Source organism: Varanus komodoensis, unplaced genomic scaffold (assembly GCF_004798865.1).
Source record: "Varanus komodoensis strain SLA01 unplaced genomic scaffold, ASM479886v1 scaffold53, whole genome shotgun sequence".
NCBI classification, from domain to species: domain Eukaryota; kingdom Metazoa; phylum Chordata; class Lepidosauria; order Squamata; family Varanidae; genus Varanus; species Varanus komodoensis.
Window position 1 is genome coordinate 759,548 of NW_025336126.1, and position 22,440 is coordinate 781,987.

A 22,440-nucleotide genomic window follows, 5' to 3' on the forward strand; every position below is an offset into this window, starting at 1 on the left:
TTTAGACTTGTGCTATTCTAGTTTTAAATGTATAAATCAATTGACATATAGAAATTATAAATATATGTATAATGAAATAAGAGAGAAAATTAAGAAATGGGATGAATTAAAATGATCATTATTAGGGAGAATTGCAGTGGTTAAAGCTCATATTCTGCCAAAATTTTTATTTTTGTTCCAAAACCTACTATTGCAACTGGAACTGAATAAGTTAAAATTGTTGCAAAAAAAATTATCTCAGGAAATTTCTGAGAAATTTATCTCAGAAATTATAAAAAAAAGGGTTTAATCTCAATAAAATATTGTAAAAGATGAGAATACCAGATATATGGGAACAAAACCAGTATGGGAAATGAATTTAAATATTAAAATACCAGAAAAGGTGTTAACAGGAATATGGAACACTCAATTATACAAATCAGTATTTGCAATATAAGGAAATGGCCTTGAAGACAATTCATAGATGGCATTTATTTCTGACGAAACTTCATAAAATAAACAAGGAAATATCAAATATGTGTTGGCGAAATTGTGGGATAAAAGGGTTGCTTGAACACATATGGATATCTTGTCCAAAAGTGAAATTATTCTGGAAAGTGGTAATTAAATGCTTAGAAAAAGTTATCACATCAGAAATAATTTTTAATGAAATCTCCTATTATTCTCCCTCTTTATGAATGGGAATGAGTATTTAAATGATAAAGAGCTGGTGGAGATGCTCATGGGAGAAGATTAGAAATTGTGTGTAACTGGAAAGATGTCAAGGGCTGTCCTTTCAAAAATATTTGGGAAGAATATGGGAAATTGCACTGATGGAGAAATTGACTACACAGGCTAGAATTCTGAGAGGTGAAATAAAAAGAGATAATTTCATTAAAATTCGGCACCCTTTACTGATCTCAAATATGGAATCAAATAGTGAGATAAATATGTTGGGTAACCCACTAGTATCTGTTTATCAGTTTGCGGAATAGATTTGGAATGGATGTGTAAATAGAGCAATTGTTATAAAGAAGATGTACATGCTGTAAGATGATTATATGCTTGTGTTACTGTTAAGGATTGTCAAAAAAAAAAAATGCAGATGGGGCAATGGGAACTGGAGTTCAGGGATCTCCGGGTGGACAATGGGTCTAATAGTCTAATATGGGGAAACTGGAACCCAGGACTGAGCAGTTCTGTGCAAATTGAGTGCAAAAAATATGCCCTCCTTTCTTCTGACAGTGCAGGAGACAGAACATTATCTGGCCAGGGCGACTTCTTATATATCTTTTATATTTTTTTATTTATTTTATATTGTTAATTTTAATTTTATATTGTTATTTTTGTATTTTATTGTATTTTATTGTGCTGTAAGCCGCCCGAGGCTTCGGCAAGGGGCGGCATAGAAATGTTCTAATAAATACATACATACATACATACATACATACATACATTCAAGAGAGTTCACACATGCGTCATGGGTGGAGGGCTCCAGGCTTTGGAAAGCTACCCTAAAGCCACAGTAAGGAGATGAAAATCTTAGGGGAGCTGTTACACCTGGAAAGTCTAGGAGCAAACGTGTGCACCATCTGAAAGAATCAAGGAATATTGTCAGGCCTGGCAAGTTGGTGGCAGGTGTCTGTGGCTGGAGCACCAAGACCAGGGTGACAGAGGTGGAGATTTCGTCATTGCTGTGACAAGGCAAAGGCAACGTCAGCAACAAGCAAGGGGCAGATGCCATCAGGGCAAAGCAAAGGCAGCCAAGGAGAGAAGTTCAGATGCTCAGTAGAGTCTGGCAACTCTGCAAGCAAAGGCAGAACCAGCAGCAGGAAAGTGCTGATACCCAGCAAGGCATAGCAAGCCCGAAGGCAAAGGCAGAGTCAGGAACAAGCAAAGGCCAGATACTGACAAGATGTGACAGATTCAGAAGCAAACATCTGATACAAGCAAGGCAAGACAGAATCAGTGGCACAGGTGAGGTCAGGAGTAGGCAAGGATCAGATACCTGGCAAGGTGTGGTAGAACTAGAGGCAAGGCGGAAGTGAGCTGATATCGAGACAATACTGGAAGCAGGAGCAGGAACATGGATGCAGTCACGGCAAAGGCTAATGTTGCTGTGGCGAGGCTTAGCAGTGTCGAGAAGCCTTCAGGGCTCCCAGCTACACTGCGTGATTGCACAAGCTCAGATTCTTGCAGGAATGCTACAGACCTGATCTACATCCTGGAGGCCCTTGCAGGGCAAGCCATGCTGCTCTTCACAATCTTCACACCAGGGGGTACTGTGTCCAAGTTTGATATTTTGACGTTAGAATGTAAGAATAGAATGTAAGAATTGAAAGTGTTTTATTTCCTGTAAAGGGAACTTACATGTAACCCAAATTCAGAATTCTGGTGAATTGTTTAAAATGTCAAAGTTTGAAATGTCAAGATCCAAGGAATGTTTCAAATACTATTTTTTGCTGATAGGATATTGACAGAAACCTGTGCATATTTAGACAGAAATGCCTAAGCATGGATAAGACTGCACCTTAAGGTATTTTTTTCTTCTAAAGTCTTTGAGCAGCATGCAATATTGCAAATGCTGTTTGATTTTTAAAAAGTCAACAAACAGTTAAATGGTTCGGTTTTCTGTACAATTCTCACTAGGGTTTAGATCTTTTTCACAAGCTCAGCCTGTTTCATCTCATACATCTTTCTTTTTACAGCTGGAAGCCAATTGCCCATTACATTGATTGCCAGTTTGAACAGTATTTTCGGGATGAGAGTGGCTTGGACCGCAAGAACATTCAGGATGGACGGGTCCATTGCTGCCTTTATGTCCTGTCTCCTTTTGGACATGGGTATGATGTACAGATTTTTAAGATTTGGACAGTCTTGCTTAAATGGGCACCCTCCAGATACATTGGACTACATGGCTGGGGATGATGAGGATTGTGGTTCATCCCATCTGGAGGACAACTGGGTTGGGGAAGGTTGGCTCGGGATGCAGAGGCAAAGTAAGTTAAAGCCATGGCTTCTTACCTCTTGAAGCAGTGACAGTTCTCCCAATAACAGACACCAGGAGCTTCTTTGGAGTTCAGATCCAGCATTTATTCCCTCCATCTACTAAGAATGCCAGAGAAATCCACAGTGGCTTCAAAATGAGATCCAATTTCCCAAACCTAAACCCAACCTACAGATTCAGAAAGTTGGTGTTGTTGTTTTCAGAGTCATATGGATTCCACAGATGTGCAGACTGGTTTGTCATATTTGTGGAGTAGAACTAGCAAATTTGTGCAAGTAGAACAAAACTGGTTCAAAAACTGATTCCATCAATAAATGAATGGAACAAAAATGCACAGTTTTTTAAAAAATCATGCATCCCAACCACCCAGTTCAATGCTTGGATGGGTGGCATAATAAAGTGCCACTGAGCAAATGCAAAGGTACCTCACCCTGAATTATTCAACATGTCTACCTGTATCTGGGGCCCCAAGCAGGGCCGAGAGGCAGGATTGCCTGTGTGCTATGAAAAGTCACACTTCCTTTGCCTCCTTTCCTCCTCCTCCTCCTCCTCCTCCTCCTCCTCCTCCTCCTGCTGTCACAGGCTTCGGCCCCTAGACATTGCATTCCTCCGAGCCATACATGACAAAGTCAACATTGTGCCAGTGATTGGAAAAGCAGACTGCTTGACTCCAACAGAGGTGCAACACAAGAAGGAGAAGGTAAGATTTCTGACCGGGGGGGGGGGGGGTGCACACCGCAAAAATCCCTTCTGTTTGAAGTGTATACCCCAGTGGAAATCCTATAAAAATACCTGGCTCTCTTGACACCAGGATTCTCATTGCCTACTGCCATGCCTTGCACAGCTTCATTTTCTGTGTCTTTAAGATCAGTAGGACCGTTTGGGATTTTCAGGAAATGTAGACATGCTCACAAAATGGTTCCCATAGTGTGGACTTGTTGATTCATATACTGGGTGACTTCTGAGAAGTGAATGTTCTCAGGCAAACTGGTGAAACTAAAATAAACCTAACCATAAACACCTCCTCTGTAAAGCAGAAGAGATCTAAGTGTCAAAGCACAAAACCACCACTGAAATTAAGTACACATGGTGCAGGAAGTTGGCACTTTGATTTGCAGCATGATAGGCTCTGAGTTAAAATAATCACAATTTTTAAAAAGAGGAGTAGGAACCCTGGTTGGTTCCAAGGGCACCATTCTGGGGACTCCCGTTTCAGTTCCTTTCACTTCAATTGGACACACAGATCCGGCAGGAATTAGAAGAAAATCAGATCAACATATACGAGTTCCCTGACTGTGACTCAGACGAAGATGAAGAGTTCAAAGCTCAGGTTGTTGACATGAAGGTGAGAACCAATCAGCAAATGAGTCTACTGTGGGGAAGAGAAGTATTGGGTGACAAAGATGGAGAATTAAGATGTGAATCCAATTGATGTCCCCAACAGCACAGCATTCCTTTTGCTGTCATTGGATCTAGTCACGTGGTCAGGGAGTTGAAGGACAAAGTGTTCCGGGGAAGGCAATACCCCTGGGGAACAGTGGAAGGTAAGTTATGCTAAAAGGGGAAAAGCTCACCAGAGGGCACTGTACCCGCAATTGTTACTGACAACTTCCTGTTCGGTTGCCCCCTAGTGGAAAACTCTTCTCATTGCGACTTCCTCAAACTACGGAGCATGTTGATTCAAACCCATATGCAGGACTTAAAGGATGTCACCCACGAGGTTCATTATGAGAACTACCGTGCACAGTGCATTCAGAGCCTGACCAGAACTGGGGTGCGGGACCGCAGCAGTCGCGCGTAAGCAAATTCTGGATTCTCTTGTGTTTCCTCCAGTGAGAGGGATGGCAACGGATACCGATGATCAGCTAGGGAATATATACAGAGACAGAAGGCGATTTTGGTGAAGAATTTAAAAACAGAAAATGTATGATCAGGACACTTAACTGCATTCTCCACTCTGATATTTACAAAATAGGATTGTCCATTTTCAGTCTATAGCAGCGAATAATCAGTCAATGACCAGTTCTTTCAGTTAATTTCCAAAGAAAATTATAGCCCTCACCATCCTAGTGTCCTCCAGGGGTCACCTCTCAGGATCTTGACCACTAGCTATGCTGTTTTTGGGCTGATGGATGTTGAAGTCGGAAACATTTGGAGGATATTAAGTTGGGGAAGGCTGTTATACAGAGTGCAAGTAAGATTTGGGGAAGAGAGGAGGGGTATAAGTGTGCATGTATGTATATTGAACAAATATATACATCTACTTGAGAATAAGTTTCATTGACTGCAGAGTGGCTTTTTTCAACACAGGATTGTGCTGTGTGATGTAGTCACTCTCCTCTGATTAACTTAATTGAGTTGTGGGAACATTTTCAGATTCAAGGGGATCGGAACAAAAAGAGAGCTTTCAAAAGCAAAGCCTGCAATCCAAAATAGTAGTACCCGTATTTTGCACTTGCCCAGTACTTTTGAGTGTTCAAGATGCTCTATCCATGTGCATTATCTTGTTGTGACCTCTAGAACAGGGGTGGGCCATGCCTGGCTCTTCAAATTGTTTTGGCCAACAACACCAAATTGCAGAACATTTGGAGGCCCATAAATTGCCCACACCTGCTGTAGGATAAGTCAGTATTATCCCCAATCTGTTGATGGGTGACTGAATCTGAGAGGATTTTGCCTAAGGCCACAATCCTGTGCATGTTTTTAGACAGGAAAAAAACCCCTTAGCGTGTTGGCTGAGGAATGCTGGGAGTTAAAGGGTTCGGTCGTTGCTGCGTAAACACTCATAGGACTGTGCCATTAGGGAGCTCATGGCAGAAGAGAGGTTTGCAGCAGGGACTTGCTTTTTGCGGCCCAGTCACCAGGCTGCTGTTTCATTGCTGTGAAGTGCACGTTAAGGACACCATCAGGGTCCTGCAGTGAAGCCTACAGGGTGCCCGCATTCAGACATGTCTGTGTCATTCCCTAGGAAACTGTCACGCCAGAGTGCCACCGAGCTGCCCCTCCTGCCTCTGGCCGAAACCGAGAAACTGATTCGTGAGAAAGATGAGGAGGTGAGATGCAGTCTGGAGCGGGGCTGTTGTACATTTGAGGCCTTGCAGTTTCTTTTTAGTGATTGTTGCCACCTAATATTTAACATGGGAGGGTGGTGGTTAAATACTTGTAGGGACCAGATTTAACCCACCTGGGCTTTTATCTGGCCTTCTAGGCATTCATTATGTCGATATCCTACCCTTTGTCCTACAGGGCATCCAAGGCAGCTTAACTAGCCCTTCTCTCCATTTTATTCTCACAACAATCCTGTGAGGTAGGTTAGGATGAGAGTCAGTGACTGGCTCAGACCAACACACTCTCTGCTATGCTGCATTCTTGCAGCTTTCCATTTGATGGTTTCTTAGCTTTTGGGCAATTTCCCACCCCATCCCTCATTCTAACAGGCTGAAATGTTTCTGAGGGCTGTTGCTGGCAGAAAAGCTTTACACTAAAACATGCTGGTATTTTCTTATGTATGTGGCTTTCCACCATTGGAATATGGCCCCCGATAGCTTTGAATTTGGTCCTCAGTGTGAAAAAAATCCACCCCAATTTTAACAGCTCACAGGGGCCAGGAATGCTGCATGGACTGGCAGAGGAGGGATGGGTTGCTCCATCCTTGCTCTGCCAGCCTGCTGGGTTTGTACCAGCTGCAGAGGAGAATGAGTCCCTTTCTCTACAAAAAGCAGAGAACAAAGCCTGCTAGCAGAGCAAAGCCAGATTACCCTGTTGGCTTAGTAAAGACCTTTTTTAAAATACTCTGCAGAGGCTAATAGCCTGCATCTCCACACTGGCTGTGAAGGAGGGGTGACAGACTCCGAACTTCTCTGCAGGCTGATGAAATCTGTGGGCCTCTAGACAAGACTCGAGAATCGACTCCGTTCAAGAGGGCTCCCTTTACATGCATATTAACACCCCCCATGCCCCACCTCCCCCAGCAACCACCTTTCAGCAGCCCTGGGCCAATGGGCGTGTGTTGAGGAGCTGCAGCTCAGTGCATGCAGATCTCAGGTTCAATTCTGAGCATCCCTGGGCAGGGCTGGGAAAGACTCCTGCTGAGACCCTGGGCAACCACTGCCCATCAGTACCATCAGTACCAATGGCCCAACTCAGTATAAGGCAGCATCCCAGGTTTCTGTGATCTGTGGCTGGCTCTACCAAGGGTGAATGGAATCTCAGCCTCTCTGTCCTTTGTCCAGCTCCGCCGGATGCAGGAGATGCTCCAGAGGATGCAGGCACAGATGCTGCAGAGTCAGGGGGAGCAGTGTGACAGCCTCTGAAATGCTGTGGAGCCCTCCTCCCATGCTGCCACGGGACTCCGGAGAGGAGACAGATGGAGACTCCAAGCTACTTCCACATGACGAGGGTCCGAAGAGGACCACTAGCTTTACAAACAGCAGTGTCTGTGCTAATGTGTACACTGCACCTTTGTGGAACAGGGAGGAAAAGACCCCTTAAGCACACCACTAGTTAACATACCTCTGTCTCCCCCATATAGCCTTGTGCTTTCTTCCACTTACTCTCAGTAGTGCTAACTCACAGGTATAGTAATGTTTCAAGAAAAATGCAAGAACTGTCAACAAAAATAAAATCTGTTTTATGAGAACTAGCTTCCAGATGGCTCCCAAATCATTTCTGTACATCTGCACTCCCACACTTCATCGATCACCAAATACTGTTCTCCAAATGTAGGGGCATCTATGCTGCTAGACCCACTGATCCATCTCCAGACAAACACTCCCATACAGGCCCCATCTGATGAGTTTATTCAGGAACACATTTATTTCTACTGACATCACGTCACATTCACATGTCCTCGCTGGTGTTGTGGTAAACAGCACCAAGCGATCCTATGGGTAGTTTTAATAACTAAGTGGCCAGGGATCATAGTAATTGTAGCCCAACATCCGGAGGCCACAGGTCCTTCTATAAAAAGAGGGTAGAGAAAGAACACGGGTGGGCAGTTTGTGCTCCCCGTGGCCAAGGCTGCTGGGACTTCTTGCTCAACAACCTCCGAATGACCACAAGTTGCCCAGCCCTGAAATAAGACAACACACCCACACCAGTGCCTTTGAATAAGAACTTGGGGGACTAAAAGGAAGCTAGGACTGTTTCAGACCCTTTGTCCAAATGAGGCCTTAAGTCACTACATCATTGGATTCTTGCAATTTGGGACTAGAGGTGGCCACTTCCACGAAGTCTCCTGCCTCCTGGATGAAAGAAAGAAGCCGTTGTTGCTTTTATTTCTGATACTCCGTGTATTTCTTGGATGATCCATAGACTTTCTCAGCTGGGTACTTGAGCCGGTTCTTCTCTATCTTGCGGCGAGCAGCAGACGGCAAGTCCACGTGGCATTTGTCTGCCAGGGCTACCAGGTAGATGAGGACATCGCTGAGCTCATCGGAGAGGGCATCACGCTCTGATACTGTCCACCCTGGGAGGCCCTCGGGGGCTTCTTCCCGCCATTGGCTAAAGGACAACAGACAAAAACACCAGGGCAAAGGCAAAAGCTTAGCCAGAGAGCAGTTAGAGAAAGACCAGAAGTTTCTTGCAAAATTCACCTGTGGGGTGGTCTGTATCCTATTCACAGGAATGCAGTAAGAAACTGAGTGCCTACAGACCTTCATTTTGTGTTTGCTTGGTAGAATTCAGCATTAACAACTGATGTAACAATAAAACTGGACTACGCGGTGCAGCAATCTAGCAAACCCCACAACCTAGAGGGACGCAAACAATCCTTTCAGTAAAGCAGCTAGCAAAATAGGGATAGCAATAGCTTTACTAAGGGCACAGCCCTCTGGCTGCTAGACGGAGTCTCAGAGGCCAAAGGACAATTCTGATCCCCAGCTCTGACCTCAGGAGTTTGCTCAGAAATCAGGGCTGGGAATTCTGAATGCAGAGTGCCCTTGCAAGCCAGCACCAAAAGAACCATGCCGGCTCTGGCTCTGAGGTCACGAGAGTAACCTCAGAGCCAGGCTTTTAGGGATGGGGAGGAATATGCTCCACCAACATAGGCGGGATCTGGCAGCACCTCGGCCTCATTCCTTTCACTCCAAAGTGCCGCACTTACCCGAAGTTGTGTTCAAAGAGTAACAGGAAGCATCACTGGATTGCACAGTAAGAGTAGGTCCAGGTGATTTAAAAAAAATTAAACTAGCATTTTAGTTTTGTTGCAGTTTAAGTGCTGCATTTTTAACTTCATGTGGGAGTGGTCTTTTCTGTATTTTACAATTTTATTCTGATTTCAAATATCCAGTCTCTTACCCAATTCATGGAAATTAGGAAATAGAGACACTTCTCCGTGAATTATTGTGCTCATGGGGGATGGGCCACTGCTGAAAGGGATGGTTTAATTTGGAGTCCTGCTCTGAGCAGGGAATTGGACCAGATGACCCTCTAACCCCTTCCAACTTAGTATTTCATGATTCTATGCTGCAGTCACACACCCTCCCTCCAGAATTTACCTTGGCATTACCCAAAGAAGATTTAAGTCTCTTCCTCCTCCCCTCATTCTCTCCCAAATACTGCCCTGGGACTCAATCTGCACTTCTGTCATAGGTACTCACAAGAGCTCTGCCAATTCTCCAACCTCCCCGACTAGGGCAAGGAGCAGATTTCGAGGTTGGTGATACTTTCCCCAGCCTCGCTCAGTTGCAAAGGCAGACTGGAGCCTTCGTCTGTGGGAAACAAAGAGACATGGCGATGAGAGCAGGCCCAGAAGATGGCAGGGGAAGGAGTAATGCCCTTGGGCCCCGATGGAGGAGAGGCAGGGAGGAATCAAAGAGGGAGGAAACTCGGGGTGAGCATGCACGACACGGTGAGTGTCTCACATGTCTTCCAAGGTGGGCGCTGTGCTGAACCGAAAAGCTGCGTCTGAATTCCCCACTCCGTTGCCCACCATGATCTCATCTGTCTCTCCATCTTCTGTCTCTGGTGATGAAGTAGAGGAGTGCGATGCCTGCCAAAGGAAGTCACAGTAACAGGAGCATTTACTTGGACCAATAAAGAAAGTTCTGCTGTTTCCAGATAAAAATGGGACACAGGCTGAAAGCAAAGAGCCGTGTTCAGTCAAGCGCAGCTCTCCTGCTCCCAGCAAGTGAGCGGAGGGCTTTGATGCCGGAACCACACTGCCACAGACCAGAATCCAATTTCATGCTGCTGCACCTGCTATTCGGCCCCTGATATGCCGATTGCCCATTCTGCATTGCCATCCTTTCGTCCCAAGACTGAGTTTCCCGACCCAATTCAAGATGCTGGTTTTGGCTGCTCAAGCGCTAAATGGTTCGGGACCAGCTTGTCTGAAGGGCTGCCCACACTTGTAAGAGCCTGCCAAGGCATCAAGGTCATCCTAGGCTTGTCTTGGAATACAAGACTGCTTTTACCAGCACCCTGAGACACATTTTCTTTCTGTTGTGGGTTTGCCTAATGAGGGCAGTGCATCCTCAAAGCTAGGTTAGAAGTCTTTAAAATAAAGTGTCAAACTCGGGAACTGAGCACCTGACATCAGGCATGGTTCTTCCCTTGCTGTGGAAACAGGCACATGGACACACACACACACACACACACACACACACACACACACACACACTTTGTCCTCAGTTGCACTCTTAGTTGCAGTCCGTGAAGGTCAGCAAATATTCTCTGCTTCCCCAGCATACTTTCTCCATCCGAAATACTGCACAGGCTTCCACAAAAGATAGGCCTGAAGAGCAAGCCTTCCACAAAGCCCCGAGGGCCAGGGGTGCTTCATGATGCAAGAGGGCATCCCTCCCTGGATTTAGCAGGAGCAGACTGTTAACAAATGTGATGGCTGGATCAGTGCAGGAACAGCACATTTCCACAGTTTCAGAACCTCCCAAAAAATATTTCTGTAAACACCAAAGCATACCTGCACACACATGCACACACCACTCATGTATACTATGTGCTACCTCTGTCCTCTTGAACAAGGTGGTTGCACTACCAGAACCGTTAGAAGCACAAACCCCCTCATTAGCAAGGGGCACAGAACTGCCCAGGGGCGCACGATTTCGATGTTCGGCGGTGGCTGCATGCTGTTGGAGGTCAGTGTAGTCAGCACGCATCTCGCATTCACAGAAGCGGCAGGCCGCCTTGCTCTCGTCTCCTGCCACGGGCTGAACCCAGCCTTTCAGAGCCTCCTCCTCCTCCCAGCCTCTGTAGAACGTTTCTTCATCTTTGCCCCTCTTTGACAAGGCCATGATGAACCACGTCTGCAAGAGAAGGCTCACTTAATAAAATGGTGGTTATCAGCCAGGTGGGATGATCACTTTAGGTGCAACTACCCTCTTTCACACAGCACAAAGTTTCCACTGCAGAAGCTGCTCTTACAGGGGGAAGTAGCTCAAAAGTCATGCCTATCTTGGTGGGTATGATGCTTATGTGGTTATTTGCCCTGTGACCACACTACGGGACCCTGTGAGAAATTGTGGCTTCTTCACTGTGGGTACACATGGAGGTGCTGATGCATCTCCCATCGAACAAATGGCACATGTGGTTGCCAAATTTATGTAGTGTGATATCCTTATTAAGCCAATTCAAAGATCACAAAAAATGTGCAAGCTTCTGGGCCCTCTAGATCTCTTCATCCAGCCCAATGTTACAAAAAGCACTTCAGCAGAAGCCGCAGGGGAGGCTGACTGGATATCACAGTCTTAAATTGATAATCTTTTTGTAACAATTTGTCTGGTAATGAGATATGGAGGTCCTGAAAACATGCACATTCTTTGGGGTATCTGATTTAGCTTAATAAAGGTATTATGGTATATGGCTTTTAGTTTGTTTTCTTTTCCCCAGCATGGCTGCTTTTCTTTGTATGACATGACTTTCACCGAAATTAATAACAATGGGCACAGTCCAGCTTAGCCCTAATCTTTGAAATACACAATCCCCTGAATTTCTGCTCTTGTTATCATCACCATAATTAGGACCTGACAGAATGCAGGGCTCTCCAGCACAGAGCATTTGCTTTTCATATAAAGGCTCCAATCATGATGCATAAAGGAATGTTTCTGAGCATCTGCAAAAAGGATGAAAGCAATGTCCTTTCTGACAGAGAGGTGTGATTCCCAGGTAGTCCACATGTTGGCTCTAATTTCTTTTCACTTTTTGTTCCACAAAAGCGTTCCTGATATCAGTCACCTCTGTCAGGAAGCTGCCTCATAGAAACAGCCAGGCCTGAGGCACTCAGAAGTTAAACACTCATTAAAATTTATCAGCTGTGAAGGCTCAAAACATCTTTGCCCAAACCTGGTGCCCTGCAGTTGTGTTGGTCTGCAACTCCCAGTGGCCCCCATCCAACATGACTGGCTGGAGGATACCAAGTTGGGCACTGTGGCTAAAAGGAACTTCCTACTTCTATCCTCAAGCCGGGCCTCCTCCTCCTCCTGACATGTTTCTTTGGGAAAGACTTTCCGGACCCACCTTCACCTCACTTGTTGGTGAGAGTTAATGGTCTTAAAGTTGCACCAGATGCCTTCTTGGGCAACGATCCAGGGGGCAGCTTCTACCTCATGCCTGAGTGCTGAATGGGGAAGGAAAAGCGGTCTTCCCTTACCTGGATTGTCCTTGATAACAAACCGGAGTCTACCGGGAAAGATCCCCCCAAGTGAACAAATCCGCTTCCAGTAAGCCACGTGGGACTTTTCCCGGGTTCAACACAGAGGCCGAGCCCTTGCCGATTTTCAGTCGCCAAGTGGATAGCGCACTATGACGTAATTACCCCTGGCCCAATCCAAGGCAGCCGGCAAAAGGTTCGCGAGCACAGTAACCAATCATAAGAGGAGTGGGGGAGAGAGGTGGGGCTGGAGTTTGCTTTCCCTCTGAGACAAGCGCGAAGAGTGTCCAATTAGGAAAGAGATCATCAAAGGAGGGCATCAGGTAACAGAGAAACTAACCAAGCCGGAGGAAATGGTCCATTGACATTCAAAGACTTTGCGAGCCCTGCCGGATGCAGGCGAAAAACATTCCAAACCATTCTTAAGCGGCCGTTCCACACTCCCAGTCCCTGCCAATCACAGACCAGATGCTGAACTTACCTAGCCAATAGGTGCGGACGTTGCTCTGCAATGGCCATAGAACAGCCGATTCATAAGCAATCGACTGTCCTTCCCTGGCAGCACCCAGTGGGGAAGGGCGTCGTAGCCAAGGCACTGGGCGACCCGGCAGAAAACTTGCGGGGGTTTTCGCTTTCTGGGGCTGTCTGCGTGTTGGAACTTTTGCAGGCCTGTAGTTTAGTTAGGGATTTGAGTTTTTTTCCCCTGTCGTCAGTAGGTGGCGGTAACGGAGCTTTTGGGCCTTCGCCAATAAACACCAGAAAAGGAGGAGGAACCCTGAGGGTTTGTCAGAGAGCGGTGACCGTGAAGCATGTAGCTGGAAGATAGCTGTGCTTAAACCAGTCCTTTGATTAAAAATGTGCTTTTGTTGGAGCCCGTTTCATTTGCTCAGCACGCTCACCACCACAATGCAGAATCTTTGGGAAGAGAGGATTCTTGTCCACCTTCTCCCTGGATCGCCTTTTGCCTTTATTCTGGCAGTAATGCAGCCAGGCTGGACTGGAGAGCCAAAGCCCAGGGGAACTCCAGGTGACACCCCCACCCGTGAGTGAAAGGCGACGGGGTTGGTGGCCCTGGGGCCAGCAGTGCTTTCTGCAACATGCTTTCTCTGCTTGTCCCCTCATGTATATTTATAGAGTGACTGGCTGGGCAAGTTTATGACTACAGGTGTTCATTTGATCACTTTCACTTAAAAATGATTTTTTCCTACAACAAAATGATACTCACCCTTCCCCCCTCCTTAACAAGAACAAGAAAGCCTATTTTATTGTAGAAGCAAATTCCATTGTATTCCTTATAGTAGTAATGATGCTGATTTGTGTGAATTCAAAATGCAAAAAGCATGTAATTGTACTTGCAAGCACACAAATATAAAAACAGTGCTGGTAAACAATTGTCTGTTGATCCTCCTAACATATGAATGCGGAAGCACCTGGTGTGGCAGTGGCTGTGGAACACAAGAGAAACGTTAATTGTTACTTCACAGTGGCCATCTAAAAGAGGGGCTCCCTGTCAGACCCCCAAGTTCAGCATCTAAAACTACATCGCTGACCACTGACTGGCCCCACTCCCGGGTTTTTAGTAACAAGAGCCAGCACCTTTTTCTAGTGAAAATTTTCCCTGCATGCTTAATATGTGCTTTACACAGCTATTCATAGCACAGCAACGGAGGAAGTAAAAATGGTTGGCAACTATAGTGGTAACCCAAATATTCATGCTCAAGTCTTTAACAGAAGTTGAAATTGGGTGAGACTTCTAGTTACAGAGTTGCTAAACATGATGTACCATCCGCCCAAGATAATCTCAGATAATCTGGCCTTAAGTTTGCTCAGTTGTCCGATTGTTTGTTGAACAAGCTACGTGCATTTTGAGCTCAGGTTGGAGGCCTTGGCTGCAGTCAACAACTCCTTAAGAGTACACCCAGCTGAACATAGTGAGACTTCCTTCTAAATATACATGCTTAGTGCTGCACTTACTAGGCCAGTACTGTCAAACCCAGCAGGCTCTGCTAGAGTCCATTCCTGCCCTTCTAACTCTGCACAAATAGCAGGTGTTTTTAAAATCATACATTGTCAGCCCTACTTAGGAAACATTTTGGGGCTGGTTGGCTACAGCACATTCCTATATGTTTCACTCAGGAAGTAAGTCCCTCTAAATTCCTTAGGACTAACTGTGAAGGAAGTGCACCTAGGATAGTAATTGTACACCCTGGTCCTGTAATCCTGTAAAGTTTGGAGGAAATGTAGATAGGGATGGAGCCTTAGCCAACAACAGCAGGATCTGGGAACTGTAGGAAAAAAAGAGATGAAATCTTTGTGCACAATACTGCTTTCCTAAACAAACGATTTGTTCCCCAATTTACTTGAGCAAAATAGCATGCAAATGCCTTGCTTTGCCTACACAATTATTTTACAGTCAGTTCAGATTAATAGAAATTGAACAGCTGCTCTGCCTGGCATGAGAGAGGCTGTTTGTACCAGAAAAAGCAAAGGTCCAAAGTGCCAAAATCATTCTAGCCCACATCCCACTGCTCACAGTGCCACCTCCCACCCCTCAGGAATTCAGGAATTTTTCTTGTGCAAACCAGTTGAGCAAGGCAAAAAAATTGAGGAGACACATTTCGGAGCTTGGATCTTCAGGTAAGAGTTTCTTTTAATTGCCTCTTTTAATTAGCTTCTTCTGGAATCTACAGAATTGTAGAGCTCATAGAATAAACACCAAGAAGCACAGAAAAACTGCCTTGTTTGATCTCCTTTTCAGCGAAGGGGAACTGCAGCTAGTTTGTTTCCTTGGGTTTCTGTTTTGGGGAAGTATCTCTTGTGCTTCTTTTTAAAGAATTCCTTTGATGCTTTTGGTTTTAAAGTCCAGAACAACCACACACCGCCAGCATTAGCTTGTCCTGGAAACAGAGGTGTCTCTTACAGCAACCCTCTTTTAGAATTTTATATGGAATCATGTAACTGACTGGGACTCACATACGGCACCTAACCCTATTGCGGATTATTGAACTGTAAGAATTAAAATACCATGGTATGTTCCCTGTTTCCTCCAGCAGAGAGAAATAGTGGCTCCAGTTAGTGTTTTCTTTTGGGTGAAAGTACAATAGATCTTAAGACTCTTTTTTTTAAAACTACAATCAGGGTTGTTTCCTAGAGGCAGAAGTAACACAATGGAGGACTTCCCTACCCCAACTTTTCACTGCATAAACAGTACACCATTTCTGCTGTGTGACTCCTTTAAAGGATATAGATATAGATATAGATATATAGATATATAAATAATGAACTCATTCTTCAAATGAGTACCAGTCATGCACAAGGAGGTGATATTAGGCCAAGGGGAACACCAAGGTTTGTGTAAATGCAAACACCTTTAGAAAAAGATTGCAGGAGGAAGAGGCCTCAAGCAATCCCATGAGAAGTTAATATGGTTAGTGGCCGCAATGCCAATGTGGGGAGGGAGAGGGAGAGAGAAAGGAATGGAATATTTTGGTAAGGACATGGCAGACTGGCAAAAACCATGACCTGGGTCCCTTTACACGGCCACACTTTGTGGTTGGGCCCACTTCTATCTCTATATTGATATTGCATAACAAAAAAAAGGTCAGTGCTAGCTACTGCTGTGATTTTTCGGTATTAGAAGAGCGAAATAGGGTTCAGAAGGTGGAATATGTTTAGACAGTGTCCAGTTCAAAATATTTGAAAAGCATTCATCTGCAAATGCAGTCTTGCTGCAGTGGTACCAGGACAGTAATCCAGTGTTGAAGTCCAGATGAAGTGTGCAGGCAAGAGCCAGAGAATTAGGAGAAGATCATGGATTTTCATATTTCTATTTTATCATGGCAATACAACAGCACCACCATATGCTTGTGTAATGGGATATATAGAAAGCCAGAGAAAAACAACTCTTGGGGGGGAAATGTATGTACAAAGGACCTGCTCTTTATTCCTCAGCGACATGGCAGGGGTGGTTTAACAGCCTCACCCAGAGAAGCCCAAAGCGCCATGAATGATCCAGCCATTCCAGGCTATCAAACACACAACTTGACAGCAGCAACCATTCTGCAGCCACATTTGCCTTGGTGGGTAATGCATAAGAGGTATCCCATTATACAACCATGCATGGCCCACTGCCCCCTTCAGCCAAGTGGACAGTGGATCCTTTGTAGTCTACAACCATACAAGGGCTCAAACATAATGACATGTCTCAAAATAAATCAATGCTTCAAATACCCTAATCCACTCAGCAGAAAGAGGTGCTGTAAGACATGAGCTAACAAGCTGCACCCATCATTCTAACCACTGGGTGGCACTGTTAATTTCCTGCTGCTTTCTCTGGTATGCCTTGGCCAAGATCTCTATGGTTTCTTCTCTCCAGTTTTCATGGCCTCCCGCCCAAATCTTTCACACCTTCTCCCCAAAGCCCGGCTGCATCAGCTGGCCCGTGACTGGCTGCAGGAAGATGCCCCTGGCTTTGACTATGCCGGTTATGCCGTGGGCGACCATCAGGAGTGTGCGACGCTGCTCTGCAAGTCACCAGGAGTCTTAGCTGGCTTCCCGTTCTTCGAAGCAGTCTTTGCCGAGGTGGGCTGCACCGTGGAATGGCGTCAGTCCGAGGGGGCCTGGGTTGAACCAGTTACCCAAGTAGCTGAAGTCCATGGGCAAGCCAAAGATCTCCTGCTGGGCGAGCGAGTGGCCCTGAACTGCATCGGCCGCTGCAGCGCTGTTGCCACATCAGCAGCAAAGGCGTGTCGGGCGGCGGGAGAAGCTGGCTGGCATGGAGAAGTGGCTGGGACAAGGAAGACCACGCCTGGCTTCCGCTTGCCGGAGAAACATGCCCTCCTTGTGGGAGGAGCTTCCTGCCACCGTTACGACTTGGGGAGCCTCATCATGTTGAAGGACAACCATGTGTGGGCATCAGGGAGCATCACACAGGTGAGAACACAAAAAAAGCAAAGGAAGACACATGGGCCCATAGTAAAGCAAGTCCAGAACTTATAGCACTGCAAAATGCCACAGAATACTAGGTGCAACTTTTAGGTTCCTCAGAACTCTTTAACAGACTGGCTGTTAAGCAAATCAAAGAGGCTTGGTGCTATAGCCACCAAATTTGCTGTGGTCAAAGCCTTTAGATGGTATGTAAAGTAGTCACACATTTTGGGTACTTCTAGACAAGGCTTCTGTTGTACAAGCCTAGCCCAAACACAGAATTTCATGGGGATGATGGGACCCTGACATTGTCATCTTTCACTCGTAAAGTTTGCACATTTTTCCACTGCTGCTTTCTTCGTTTTTCTTACTACACAAAATCTGTTAGAAAAGGATTGAATACCTACAGAATGTCTTCCAGCTGGTAGGACAAAGTCCCAGATCCCAAACATTTGGGGTCAACGTGCACACTTGGCATTTTCAGGGCTCGTCATAGGTACTCTCGCAAAATGGTTGCAAAATGAGGTGGAGGTGCCATGATGGGTGTGACCAGTCGCAAAACAGCTATTTCCCAGAGAGGAGACTGGTGAGGCCAACAGAAAAGCAAATTACAGCTAGGAGTCCTCTGCTTGGAAGCACCCCAACTTGGACTAGGCTCTCCTGATGCTCTGCTGGGGTGCGTCTGTTGTGCCTGGTGGTGCAGTGGAGCCAGGCTGCAGGATCAGAGCACTGGCACTTTTTTTATTAGAAGGAACCCTGATGTCTTCTCCCACCTTTCATCCCCCCCCCCCACCAAATTCCCTGTTTCCATTAGTTGTAATGCTCACGGTACTTCTGTATGTGTGGGAACTAGGCTAATCTATTTGTATATTTATTTTCACATTTATATGCCGCTGAATAGCCTAACAGGGCTCTCTAAGCAGCTAACAACATGAAAATATATTAATTTCAATTAATTAAATAATCAATTAAAAATTACAGGTACAGGGGGAAGTTTTGCAACAACAGTAATTCTGTTGTAATTCAAAGCATTTCAGGACAGCCTGGACTTCATTCAGAACCTTTTCCTTTACTCCCGGTGGAGATAAATTTGCTAGAACTGGTTTGTTGACAGGGATTAACACAGCTGCCTGCAATTCTGGACTTTCCTGGGGCACATGCCTGTGCGGGCTGCTGCAATGAGGAACTGCATTTCAAAACTGACCACTACACAACTGATTGTGCCTTTGCTGTGCTTCATGCACGCAATTTAATTGGCCCAGACAATATTGCCTTCCCTCTGTCATGACCCTCCCGTTTTTCACCTCTTCAGAACAAAGACACATCAAATGAAACTCACATTTAACACATCTGGCTTGGGCTCTAAATGAAAAATTTAAGTGACTAAATAGTTACCAATTTTCACCCACCCTTTTATGGCAGCGTTTCCCAGTCTGATGTCCTCCAGATGTTTTGGACCATAATTTCTATCACTGCTAAGTGTTGGCCCTGCTGGCTGGGGCTGGTGGGAACAGAAGGCTCTGGCATCCAAAAGGTACCAAGTTGGGAAAAGCTTTCTTATGGATTTAATGCAGAATCACCAGCACTTATATTTAACTGGCCATCCCACAGCCACCAGAAGACCCACCACTTTAGCTGACTGGGAACTCAGTCTTATTAGCTGTGTAGTGGGCACACTTTTTCTCATGGAAGACCTCGCATAAACTTCACCACAGACTGCCTGCATGCAGTCCTTCCATAGAAAAGTCAACACGTCTCCCATATTCTACCCAATGGACATAATTCCTTCACTGCTCTCAAAGAAGTGTACATAACTCTTTGTCTTCTGTATGCCTTAGTATAACCCAAGGGACATGCATTCAGGTGCCCTCCAGATGGTTTGCACCAGAATACACACAAACACTAGCCAGTGAGCAGGGATTGCGGGAACTGTACTCCAAAATAACTGGAGACCAACTTCCGTCTCTCTGTTTTTCAATATTTGCAATCCCGTAGGCCGTCCAAAGTGCCCGGCGTGTTGGAGGCTTTGCTCTGAAGGTAGAAGTGGAATGTTGCTCGTTGGAAGAGGCTCTGGAAGCAGCAGAATGTGGCTCTGATATTATCATGTTGGACAATTTTGCTTCTGAGGTACTTGGCTGGGACAAGATGGGCCCAAATTAGGAAATGGAAATTCCCCTTTCTTTAAAAAAAAAAGTGTTTTGAAGTGGTTGTGTAGAGCAGGGTTACTTTAACAGCATCACCTGCAACACAATGTCCTCTTTCTTCAGAATTTGTCTACTTTGTTTTATTACTGACACGCATGTACCCAGCTCTGATTCCAGCATGGATTTGTGTCCCCTCCCAACCAAGTTTGGTTAAGCATGTTTTTAAATCTATGTATTTTCCCCTGCAACGCTCTGTCAAGCTGGCTTTTTCTGGAAACAGAAGACCTGGCCGCTTCTGAGCTTGGTTCGATTTTATTATTTATTTGTTTGTTTAGCATATTTGTAGATCGCTTTTAAACAAAAAGTTCTCAAAGCGGTTTACATAGTCAAAGGTGGCATACAAACATGCTTTAATCAAAGTGTTACAGTTGCACCAGGGGATGGGGTAGGGGGGGCTTTCACATAAAAATCTTTCCGCCTCAAACAAGGAGCAAAACCCCTCACCTTATGCTTGATTATCTGCACAGGTTCTGGCTTATGAAATGTCCTTGTTTTCACCTTCACCACCCCTCAAATGAGTGTTTCTGCTGATGTGTTTAAAACCATCTTAAAAGCCTACGTGGAAATTGTTCCACACACACAGTTCTCTGTGCGGTTTGAACCCTGCACTGTAGCTTGCCTTCCCACGTAAAGCCTCCCTCCCCAGACGGTGAGTCCTTGAGCAGACTCGGCCTCGGCTCCTGGTAATCCCCTTGTTCTCCTCCTGCAGGACTTGCATCCCACGGCCAGTGCCTTGAAGGCCTCCTTCCCCCATGTGACAGTGGAAGCCAGTGGGGGAATCACCGAGGATAACGTGGCCCGCTTTGTGGGACCCAACATCGACGTGGTCTCCCTCGGTTGCCTCACCCAGTCGGCCAAAGCTGTAGATTTCTCCCTCAAGATCTGCCGGGACCGGGTGCCCAAGCCACCCCTGCGAAATTTTGTCTTCTGAGCCCTCGAGATGGGAGACACTTAAAGTCCCAGTAAAATCGGGGGAAGGTTGTTCAGTGGGGTGTGAAGGAGGTGGGGATGCCTTCTAACCTGATGCCTTCAAGATGTGTTGGGCTACAACTCCCATTATCCCCAGCCAGCAGGCCCATTGGCCCAGGTACCGACCTATGCCTCATGCCTGCACCCCGGAAAGATCCAGAGCAAGTGACAGGGTGTGCCCTAGCAGTCCTTCTGCCTGTTCTCTTCTTCCTTGGACTTGCCTGGAGCAGTGTGGCAGCAAAGTGGAATCTACCACGGTTTCCCCTGTTCTCAGAGCTTCTTAAAGATACAGGTGTGATTGCTGCATCTCAAGTGGCAACTAAAATGGGTGGAGTTTTTTCCTGCTGCACCTCCTTGCTTCCTGTTGCTGGTGGTTTTGGTAAGCTAGCCAATAAAACACATTTTATTAAAAAGGTGTTTCATTATTAACAATGTTGTTACCTGCCCTTTTATGCCCAGCCCATTGGGGAGGAGAGAGAGAGAGAGATTGAGAGAGAGAGAGAAAAGTCATAGCAGAAAATGGAAGAGAAAAGTGGCAGAAAGAAGGGAAAAGAGGTGGCCACCCACCCTTGGCTTTAGCTCCACTTGCAACCAGTGGGCAACACCTTTGCCTGAACCATCTGGGCTCCCAAATAGCTCACACACATTCTCCACAGTACTCCTGCTCTTCTCACCGTATGGCATCCCTCTAAGCAAAGTTTTCTATGGCACATTTCCTGCCATTCCAGTACGCTTCCCAGCACTACCCTACTTTCCCTGTCAAAAGCCAATATGCGCCACTCCATGTTTCCTCCAGCCATAACAGAAGGATTCCCTGAACCTCCTTCCAAATACACTGAAACGCAGAAGAAACCCTAACAATGCTTTGACCCAGTTCTCCAGAGGATCCCAGAATGTAATTTCCTCTTACCAGAGACTGTGTAGCCCTGTGATCATTCACTCAGAGTAGCTACCACTTCCTGATTCTGCACTTCAAATCCCACTTTTGCCTATATGTAACTACCGCAAGGCTGGAGGGAAAACCTACTGCCCCTGCCTTTCAGTCTCAGACTGTGGATAGCGGCAGGGCCATGGGGCAAGCTGGTCCCTTTTTCCATGCTGTTCCAGCACAGAGGGGAAAAGGAGGTGACATCAAGGCAGAACCACAAAGCTACACTCCTTGACTTCAGCCAGCCAGCCCACAGTGGGCAATCTACCCCCCAAAACAGCTTTGCATCCCTGTTTTGATCCCTGTTGATTGAGAAAATATCGCCTGCCTCATTTCAAATAAGGCCTTGCAAGCAATCAGCTCAGATCTTGAGTAAGCGCCTTCGGTCCTTACCCTGCTGGCAGCCTGTTGGGGAGAGGAGAGGAGTAGCAGAAGAAAAGAGAGAGAAAAGGGGTTGGCAGAAAGAGGGAGAAGGGGCAGCCCTGTCCTCTGTCGGCTGTTCAGCACCAGCATGCAGACTCCAAAGGATTACACACAGCCCTCCCTACGGAATGCAGCCTTCAAAAGAAAACAGATCCCCCACCCCTGAGTGAATGCGTGTTAGTTTTCATTCATCTAAGCTGATGTGAGCACAGCCCAGGGGTGTTATGAACACTCATACAGGGCCCAGTGAGAACACCTCGGATCGGTGGCCTCACTGAAGCTAAACAGGGTGTGGAGACCCTGATCAGAGATCTGGATGGGAGGCTGCCGGGGGCCTATAGAAGAGCAGGTATATAAAAATAAATAAGTAGAAAGATGTACAAGTGAAGCAACTTCA

The 22,440-nt window shown here is 46.0% G+C and overlaps 3 protein-coding genes across 3 annotated transcripts in view; 2 read left to right on the forward strand and 1 right to left on the reverse strand.

Moving 5' to 3' along the window:
• The window catches only part of SEPTIN1 (septin 1), a 12,264-nt gene extending 4,639 nt beyond the window's left edge, over positions 1-7,625 (forward strand). Inside the window, exons 7-13 of the mRNA XM_044448011.1 lie at positions 2,688-2,822; positions 3,569-3,686; positions 4,230-4,331; positions 4,431-4,530; positions 4,618-4,783; positions 5,955-6,039; positions 7,219-7,625. Coding sequence (XP_044303946.1) covers positions 2,688-2,822; positions 3,569-3,686; positions 4,230-4,331; positions 4,431-4,530; positions 4,618-4,783; positions 5,955-6,039; positions 7,219-7,299 — 787 coding nt within the window. The 3' untranslated portion in view covers positions 7,300-7,625. The remainder of the gene's footprint in view (positions 1-2,687; positions 2,823-3,568; positions 3,687-4,229; positions 4,332-4,430; positions 4,531-4,617; positions 4,784-5,954; positions 6,040-7,218) is intronic.
• DCTPP1 (dCTP pyrophosphatase 1) lies at positions 7,596-12,672 on the reverse strand. The gene is made up of 5 exons (XM_044448015.1): positions 12,594-12,672; positions 10,951-11,250; positions 9,850-9,977; positions 9,586-9,696; positions 7,596-8,488 (listed from the first exon to the last, which is right to left on the reverse strand). Exons 2-5 carry the CDS (start codon positions 11,236-11,238, stop codon positions 8,260-8,262), a joined length of 756 nt encoding a protein of 251 aa, XP_044303950.1. The 5' UTR covers positions 11,239-11,250; positions 12,594-12,672; the 3' UTR covers positions 7,596-8,259.
• A 601-nt stretch (positions 12,673-13,273) lies between these two features.
• Positions 13,274-21,087, forward strand: QPRT (quinolinate phosphoribosyltransferase). The gene is made up of 4 exons (XM_044448012.1): positions 13,274-15,230; positions 16,969-17,525; positions 19,515-19,646; positions 20,433-21,087. The coding sequence occupies exons 2-4, from the start codon at positions 16,974-16,976 to the stop codon at positions 20,652-20,654; spliced, it is 906 nt and encodes a 301-aa protein (XP_044303947.1). The 5' UTR covers positions 13,274-15,230; positions 16,969-16,973; the 3' UTR covers positions 20,655-21,087.
• The last annotated feature ends 1,353 nt before the right edge of the window (positions 21,088-22,440 follow it).